The 8,964-nt window shown below is 39.0% G+C and overlaps 1 protein-coding gene across 1 annotated transcript; it reads right to left on the reverse strand.

Annotated features, from left to right (window-relative positions):
* Positions 1-7,530: 7,530 nt before the first annotated feature.
* LOC135155783 (serine-aspartate repeat-containing protein F-like) lies at positions 7,531-8,571 on the reverse strand. The gene has a single exon (XM_064106018.1). It carries the CDS (start codon positions 8,569-8,571, stop codon positions 7,531-7,533), a length of 1,041 nt encoding a protein of 346 aa, XP_063962088.1.
* Between the last annotated feature and the right edge of the window lie 393 nt (positions 8,572-8,964).

Consider the following 8,964-nt stretch of genomic DNA (forward strand, 5'->3'; position numbering starts at 1 on the left):
GTACAGAAAGCCAGCATTCCCTTTTCAGCCTATATAGGCTTCCAGAGTGGACCCTCCAAATATACTATCCAGTATTCTGAAGTCAGGTTTAATTTAAACTCTGGTCTCAAGTTGTGGTTTAACTATGGATAGCCAACTGTGACATAAATTCCTTACAGTTGAGGTTAAATGTATCACCTCATTTGACCCTCAATTCATTTTTAACTCTCTGTGAAGGATGAATAAAATAGATGTCTTCCATTCAAGAATTGGGAAGAGCACAGTTAATTACATAAGAAACATGAAATGTAAACAAGATTTTGACAGTTTTGGCTTTCCATAATTTTAGCAAAGTTAGACCATGGTCTAAGTTAAACCTGACTTCAGAATACGGGCCACTGGGTCTAGTATGAATGGATCGTCACTTCTTCCTGTCCACCGTACGCAGTGCAGGTGGCCGGCAGTCACAAAACAAGTTGTAAAATTTTTACCTAAAAATTTGACTTGGAATTTAAGACATCTCTCTGATTAATCTAATGCTTATCTTATTCCTGCCAATCGACAGTGTAAGGACCTATGAAAGTTTGTCAGGTAGAGATCTAGATCTCTAGGCCTATTCTGTTTTAATTTGAAAGGAACCAGCATCAATTTCAGAAGAAAAGACAACCGTGTTACTTTTGGCACTATACAAACAAAAGCCCCAAAATCGGTGAACTTATTTTACACAGATTTCGGGATCTTATAACATGAAAGACAACTTTTTTGTTTGGAGGCTTATTGTGAATAGACTCTTTGTCAATATTTTATTATATATATATATTATATGTATGAATGTAAACAGGCATCTACTCCTTAACATGACTCTGTGTCTTGTACCAAATACTTAGGCAAAAAAATGAGAAGACGTTCGTTTGTGTTAACATAGAACCCATGAAAAAGGCCTAAGGCCAAAAGCTCGGATTAAATTGTGGTCTATCAGCAACGTCAAATCGTCTTGTCATTTTTTCGCCTATATATATATGTACATGTATGTAGCATTGGTGGCATATCTCCTTTGGGCAAAGTGTTTGCTCAAAATGTTAGTTTCTAACCTTTGTATTTCTTCCTTCTTTTAGTTTATGAACTTTCACCAGGTGGTTGGCTAATCTTGTAAAGATTTTTTCCCTCACACAATGGGCAGTCTTTTCTGCCCACTACTTTTTTTGCCTTCTATGTTGGCTCAATGGTCGAGCGTCCGCTTCATGAACAGGAGGTCGTGGGTTCGATCCCCGGCCGAATCATACAAAAGACTTGTAAAACTGGGACCTTCTTGCTTTGCGCTCAGCATTTAGATTGGAGAAGGGTAATAATAACATATATTATGCAGGGCCCGTTGGAAGAGCAGTCTTATGATTGAAGTGGCTACCCTGGGTAAATAAAACATTATTTATGTAGTTCTTCTGCCGCTGTATTGGAACTATGCATATAAAAAATACATATTTTCAAAGTTGGGAATACCAATCAAAAACATATAAACAAATATTGAAACAGTCCCGGTTATTAAAAAGGAAGTGGAACCCCTCTGGTCTATATTTTCTTTTGAAGGGATATTTTGGCTGAATTTGTTCCCATCTGAGCCATATCCGTGTTTACCAGAGAATTGGAAATCAATTTAATTTTCAACATAGTTAATGACCTCTTTACATCAAGTTTTCTGAAGCTTTTTCAATATGAAACAGTTCTAGTTTTATTAAATTTAATGCTTCCTTAGGGGTGGCAAGCCCCCCTCGCAAAACCTATCAGTAGTAGATATAAACTTATCAGTAGTAGATATGAACATACATTTTGTGGGGGTTGTCATAAACAACACTCATCAAAAGCGCCTGTGTGCAAGTTCAGAGAGGAACTAGAATCTAGTCTATATCTAGGTTAGATCTAATGACATGTTAGGTGTTACTAAGTTGTCATTCCTACACTTATCTGTTAAAGGACAAGTCCACCCCAACAAAAAGTTGATTTGAATAAAAAGAAAAATCCAACAAGCATAACACTGAAAATTTCATCAAAATTTGATGTAAAATAAGAAAGTTATGACATTTTAAAGTTCCGCTTAATTTCACAAAACAGTTATATGCACATCCTGGTCAGTATGCAAATGAGGAGACTGATGACGTCATCCACTCACTATTACTTTTGTATTTCATCATATGAAATATGAAATATTATAATTTTCTCCTTATTGTCAAGTGAAACAACGATTAATTCCTCCTGAACATGTGGAATTAGCATTATTTAATACTCTATGGTTCAGTCAAGTTGGTCCTTATTGTCAAATCTGTAAAAAATGAAATATTGTATAATTCAAACAATAAAAAACAAAATAGTGAGTGAGTGACATCATCGACTCTCATTTGTATGTCACTGAGCTGTGCATATCACTGTTTTGTGAAAAAAATAAGCAAAACTTTAAGATGCCATTACTTTCTTATTTTACATCCGATTTTGATGAAATTTTCAGTGTTCTGCTAAATTGATTCTTCTCTATTTATTAAATTTTTTTTTTCTGAGGTGGACTTGGCCTTTAACATGTCTTTTATATTGATGATTTTCAATGTATTTTAAATAAGCTATATGAAGCAAGTCGTCTGAAGCCCTTTCAAGAGCCCCAAAAGTCTAAATACATTTCTGTTTAATACATGATACATACCACCTGTTTTCCATCTTTATTGATCCCAGCCATTGGGGATGTCATTAACGACTTTTGTCAAAAGCACAGGTATGCATCTTCAGACATGTACTAGAATCTAGTCTATATTGAGGTTAGATCAACTGACATGTTAGATGTTACTATGGCCCCTGTTACATCTGAAAGTTTCCTACCCGAGACCCGACCGAGTCCACTTGCAACCTTGACTGGATTATTGGTGGATTAGCTTCGCGAACGGACCGAGTCCGAAATGTGGTCTGTTTACATCACAGCGTTCATTCCCTCCCCTATCGGTACGGTTTCGAGCGGTATCCGATTGCTGACACCAAAGGGCACTCTCGATCTAGGCTCTGAATAATTTGCGCGCGCTAATTGAAGTTGTTTACATTTCGTTATTCTGGAAGCATGCTGATGATCCCAGCAGTCGTTGAAGATATGATCGATTTGAAAAGAATACGTTTAAAGTGCTTCCTTCTTTCCACTAAAATCAAAGACTTTATCAATCACAATTCACATGTCAAAAGCCGCAAAACATTCGAAGAACGACGGGGCTGGGGAGGGGATAGCGCGCGCTATGACGTAATTTGACAGCTGGCGAACGGACCGAGATAGGTTTGAAAGCTTGTGTGCGTTTACATCTACGAATCGGTGGACCGGGGCCGGCCCGATACCTACCCGAGACTACCTCTTGATGTGGTCTCGGGTAGGTTCGCTAAAAGGTGGCCCGAGGTAGGTTTGGGATGTTTACATCTGATTTCTTTCCGACCCGAGGTAGGCCCCGGGCCGGCCCGAGGTAGGGAATCTCTCAGATGTAACAGGGGTCTAAGTTGTCATTCATACACTTGTCTGTTAACATGTCTTTTATATTGATAGTTTTCAATGTACTTGTATGTAGCAAGACTTCCTTTACAAGAGCCACAAAAAATCTAAAATCTCTATCTGCATCTATATCCATGTTACCGTGTAGAGAAAAAAAGACAGCGCCATTGATCTATCATCTCATTCTCTGAAACACTTCAGTGTACTCTCTGCATTGACGCCTACAGGCGACAATGCTCTGTTGTTCCGTATTCGTATTCCGTCCTCTACTTCCACAAAATCCCATTCGTTTAACACGTAGTTTTTGTTAGCTCTGCCCTGTCTCCGTCCCTCATCCAAATTCATCCAAATTTGCTAGACATGTTGTCCAGCATCCCTAGTTGTGCACCTTGTCTTCCATTTTCCAAAATCACTCATGCATGACCATCCAGGCGCCATTTTGTAAATTTCAAGTCCATTTGCATACCATTCCTAATCCCGTCCTAACTACCTTATCCTGCATGCTACAGACTTCTAACAAATTGCAGTAGATTGTTTAAGAGTTGCTCTTTCATATAAAAACTACGACTTGCCCTTCAAATAGGGTGTCCACTGCGGGTGCTGCACTTGCCGAATAAAAATAAATGCACATTATAGACTGACGAAACACTTGACCTTTATGTGAACCTTCACATTTTATCACAATGAATAGAATTTCCGCAAATGTACTAATACATGTAGATAATGTACTCACATGGCAGACATACTTGCTCCGTTGAAGCAGCTGGCGGAACTGGATCTTCGCCTCTCCAAGGGCTCCCTGCCAGTTTTCGGCCCTTACGTTGTTGGTGCCCACCTGAAGGACGATGAAGTCTGGGCGCTTCGGATAGACATACTGACGTATCTCCTCCAAGTGAGCATAGGTTGCCCCTGGGGTGCAGTTCACGATTACATTGAAAAATGGCCACTTGTGTCGGTAATTACCCTGGACAATTGCCCTCATTTGGAAATCTCCATATATTACAACCAGCTGAAAAAATAACAATAATACATGATTATAGCATCCCTAAAATAGATTGTCTATAAAATATATGTTATTGTAGTGATTATGTTACATGAAAAAAATATATGTGATTACACCCCTTCCCCTCAATGCTCGACATCGTCTCAACATATTAATTACTTGTATTGTCATTATTTTTTTGCATGGGAGCCCGTGGGAGTATTTTCTAACCAAATCAGAAATTTATAAATTTTTGTTAAACTATATCGCACCTTCCTATTTTTGTCCACACCATTGGACCAAACTGCATGGGTCTTTCCACTGCTGCCCTTCATGAACTTCTCTGCCTTTGCCCTCTGGCCCGTGCCTTTCGACATTTTTATTTCTTTATGAAGTATGGCAAAGCACGCTAGGTGCGTATAACTGTTCATGTTTTTGCTTGGTAGGATTCAGAGTCCTGATTGGTCGGAATGGATGAATGCTGATTGGTCCAAACTATCACTTTCAGGGGCCGCGGAAGCGGGGAGGGGGGGGGGGCTGGGGGGCTTTAGCCCCACCCATCCCCCTTTTTTCAAAAACCATGTACAAAAACGTAAAAATGATACTATGATTGTGATTTTTTGCATGGTCAGCCCCCCCCCCCCACTTTGAAAACCGTTCCGCGGCCCATGACTTTGACTTGATCTAAATATAAGCATCCTCAGTTAATGTCTGATTTCTTATTCTCTTCTCCCTCATTTCTGTATGTCCCAACTTCTCTCTTTGTTTTATTTCATCCATCTATCATTCTACATTGATCTTTCTTTTCAAATCTCTCGCTTTTTTTCCAAATAATCAACATCTCTCAATATCAGTTCCATATCTGTCTCTACCTACACTCCTTTCTGCTAAAATATACTTCTCTCCCTCTAATTTTCATTCCATCTTTCTATTGATATTTAATTTCCTGCCTGTATCAGTCTCTGATTCTCTTTACATTCTCCTTTCCTGTCTTCCCAAACCACCCCATCTACCCCCTCTCTTGTCCCTGTCATGCAATTCCATTTGCGTATTTTCCCCGTTCCCATTCCTATGTATAGCTGTCACTTTAACTCTTTCCAACTTGATTCATTTGTTTCCACATAACACCTGTTTACATTATAAAGAAAATACTGAGACAAGATATGAAGAGTATGAATGATATATACAGACCTGCCAACCAGTACGTTTTAGCCGTATTAAGTACGTTTTTGCAACCAAAATACGGCAGTACGTTTTTTCTTTAAAAAATACGTTTTTTGTAAAAAAAAAAAAAAAAAAAAAAAAAAAAAAATGATTTTTTTTTTTTTTTTTTTTTTTTCAAAATCGTAATTTATTGAGAAAAATCATCTCTATATGTCTCTATTTCATAAAACGTACACAAATATGGTTATTAGATCAATGTAATTTCAGGTAACTTGTTTTTTTTTCCAATCATTTTGTAAAAACCAGGGTGAGATATACACAAGTTTCAATGTTTTTTTTTTTATCTGCAAGAGCAGTGCGCATTTTAGCTTGCATGCAGCTTGAGCGCCGTGATGGGCGAGTGCGCCAAGCATTTTATTATGAAATACACTTTTTTGGGGGGGAATACAGTTTTTTGTATCACAGAATACAGTTTTTCATTCCCAGAGGTTGGCAGGTCTGTATATATATATAAATATATTCCATTTCAATTCAGATGACAGCATCACACAATTATCTTACAAGTAAATATCCCCAATCATGTAAACAAAGACAAAATACAAAGTAAGACAACAGTATTTGTAGTACTGGAAAGTATTTCATGAAAAGACTTGTGAGACATTTTAGCTCACAAGTCAGCTCTGACCATTTTATCATGGGTGTAGTTCTGTTACAATTGCATAAGCCTAGCGTTGTGAAAGCCTGAGTTATCAATATCACACAGATGAGTACATGTTGGACAATTCATCATTGTTGCCAGTAAAAATACATTTGAGTCAAATCTAACTATTATTTTGCCAATTTATCAGCAATTGCACAATTTCTTCAAGAATCATGTCATTTTTCTTTCATACATAAAGACTCTTGGGTAGTCATTTATACACTGTAAAAATGCTGTTTAAAATTCTAAGCGTGTTGTTTAAGCCTGTCACTCTAACAACTACTGTTTTGATTTTTAAACAACTTTAAACATTTTGAACAAGTTGTTTAAAAAGTTTAAACAATTACAAAAAAAGTTTGAACAACTTGTTGTTAGAGTGACAGAAATAAACAATGTGTTATTATTTTTTTTACTGTGGAATTCAACTTGGATTGTTACAACTGCATTTCTTTAGGTAAAACAGAGAGTTGAGTACAATAAGCATGCTTGCTATTTGTTTGTATTTGTATATTTACATGAAAACATATTTATTCAGGAGGAAAAAAGGGACATGAATCAGTCATGGTTTATTCACATCATGATCCTAATGCAGGAACATGTATATGTTATAAGCAAACTATAAATAGAAGTGAAAACAATAATAAAAGAAAACAATAATGAAGAAATTAAAAATTCACTTCTTAAAGACAATCATCAAAATCAATTAATTAAAAATTATTGAGGATTATGTTAATGAAAAATAATACAAATCATAATACAATCAAAGCATGATAATTACTATTGATACTGATTGGTCATTGAGTAAAGGAATGATGTACATTGGAAAATCCTTGCCAGTTCCTCCATCGTCAGGTCTGTCTGAGTCTCAGTATCGTCCATGTCAACGTCCGCCATGGTCATGTCTGTCTGAGTCTCAGTATCGTCCATGTCGACGTCCGTCATGGTTATGTCTGTCTGAGTCTCGGTATCCTCCATGTCGACGTCCGTCATGGTCATGTCTGTCTGAGTCTCAGTATCGTCCATGTCGACGTCCGTCATGGTCATGTCTGTCTGAGTCTCAGTATCGTCCATGTCGACGTCCGTCATGGTCATGTCTGTCTGAGTCTCAGTATCGTCCATGTCGACGTCCGTCATGGTCATGTCTGTCTGAGTCTCAGTATCGTCCATGTCGACGTCCGTCATGGTCATGTCTGTCTGAGTCTAAGTATCGTCCATGTCGACGTCCGTCATGGTCATGTCTGTCTGAGTCTCAGTATCGTCTATGTCGACGTCTGTCTGAGTCTCAGTATCGTCCATGTCGACGTCCGTCATGGTCATGTCTGTCTGAGTCTCAGTATCGTCCATGTCGACATCCGTCATGGTCATGTCTGTCTGAGTCTCAGTATCGTCCATGTCGACGTCCGTCATGGTCATGTCTGTCTGAGTCTCAGTATCGTCCATGTCGACATCCGTCATGGTCATGTCTGTCTGAGTCTCAGTATCGTCCATGTCGACATCCGTCATGGTCATGTCTGCCTGAGTCTCAGTATCGTCCATGTCGACGTCCGTCATGGTCATGTCTGTCTGAGTCTCGGTATCGTCCATGTCGACGTCCGTCATGGTCATGTCTGTCTGAGTCTCAGTATCATCCATGTCGACGTCCGTCATGGTCATGTCTGTCTGAGTCTCAGTATCGTCCATGTCGACGTCCGTCATGGTCATGTCTGTCTGAGTCTCAGTATCGTCCATGTCGACGTCCGTCATGGTCATGTCTGTCTGAGTCTCAGTATCGTCCATGTCGACGTCCGTCATGGTCATGTCTGTCTGAGTCTCAGTATCGTCTATGTCGACGTCTGTCTGAGTCTCAGTATCGTCCATGTCGACGTCCGTCATGGTCATGTCTGTCTGAGTCTCAGTATCGTCCATGTCGACGTCCGTCATGGTCATGTCTGTCTGAGTCTCAGTATCGTCCATGTCGACGTCCGTCATGGTCATGTCTGTCTGAGTCTCAGTATCGTCCATGTCGACGTCCGTCATGGTCATGTCTGTCTGAGTCTCAGTTTCGTCCATGTCGACGTCCGTCATGGTCATGTCTGTCTGAGTCTCAGTATCGTCCATGTCGACGTCCATCATGGTCATGTCTGTCTGAGTCTCAGTATCGTCCATGTCGACGTCCGTCATGGTCATGTCTGTCTGAGTCTCAGTATCGTCCATGTCGACGTCCGTCATGGTCATGTCTGTCTGAGTCTCAGTATCGTCCATGTCGATCATAGTACAGTCTGGGTCCCTGCTTCCGTGGTCGTCCTCTGAAATGGAAAAGAATATGAATGTGGACGTTAATAACAAAATTCATACAAATAATTATATTAGAATAACTGTTTGTTAAATCAGAGAAAGCTGGAATAGCCCGAGGCCAATGTCGAAAGTTTGTTTTCATTTTAAGTTATCCCGAATAAAGAATATTCAAGATCAATAAATCAAACATCGGATATCTCATGCGTGACTCTTCTGTGTTTGGAGGAGGATATCATCACATAAATTGTTCCCCTAACTCGTTGTTTTAAAAGTTCTGTACCATTTAATTTGTAAAGTTTAATGAACACATCCGTAGAAATGAATAACAAAATTAATACAAAGAATTATGTTTCTGTTTCA

The sequence above is a fragment of the Lytechinus pictus genome, chromosome 10, assembly GCF_037042905.1.
Source record: "Lytechinus pictus isolate F3 Inbred chromosome 10, Lp3.0, whole genome shotgun sequence".
Taxonomy (NCBI): Eukaryota; Metazoa; Echinodermata; class Echinoidea; order Temnopleuroida; family Toxopneustidae; genus Lytechinus; species Lytechinus pictus.

Bases quoted from the DNA above. Each gene is read 5' to 3' on its own strand.
- LOC135155783 (XM_064106018.1), bottom strand. From the start codon at position 8,571: ATGGACGATACTGAGACTCAGACAGACATGACCATGACGGACGTCGAC.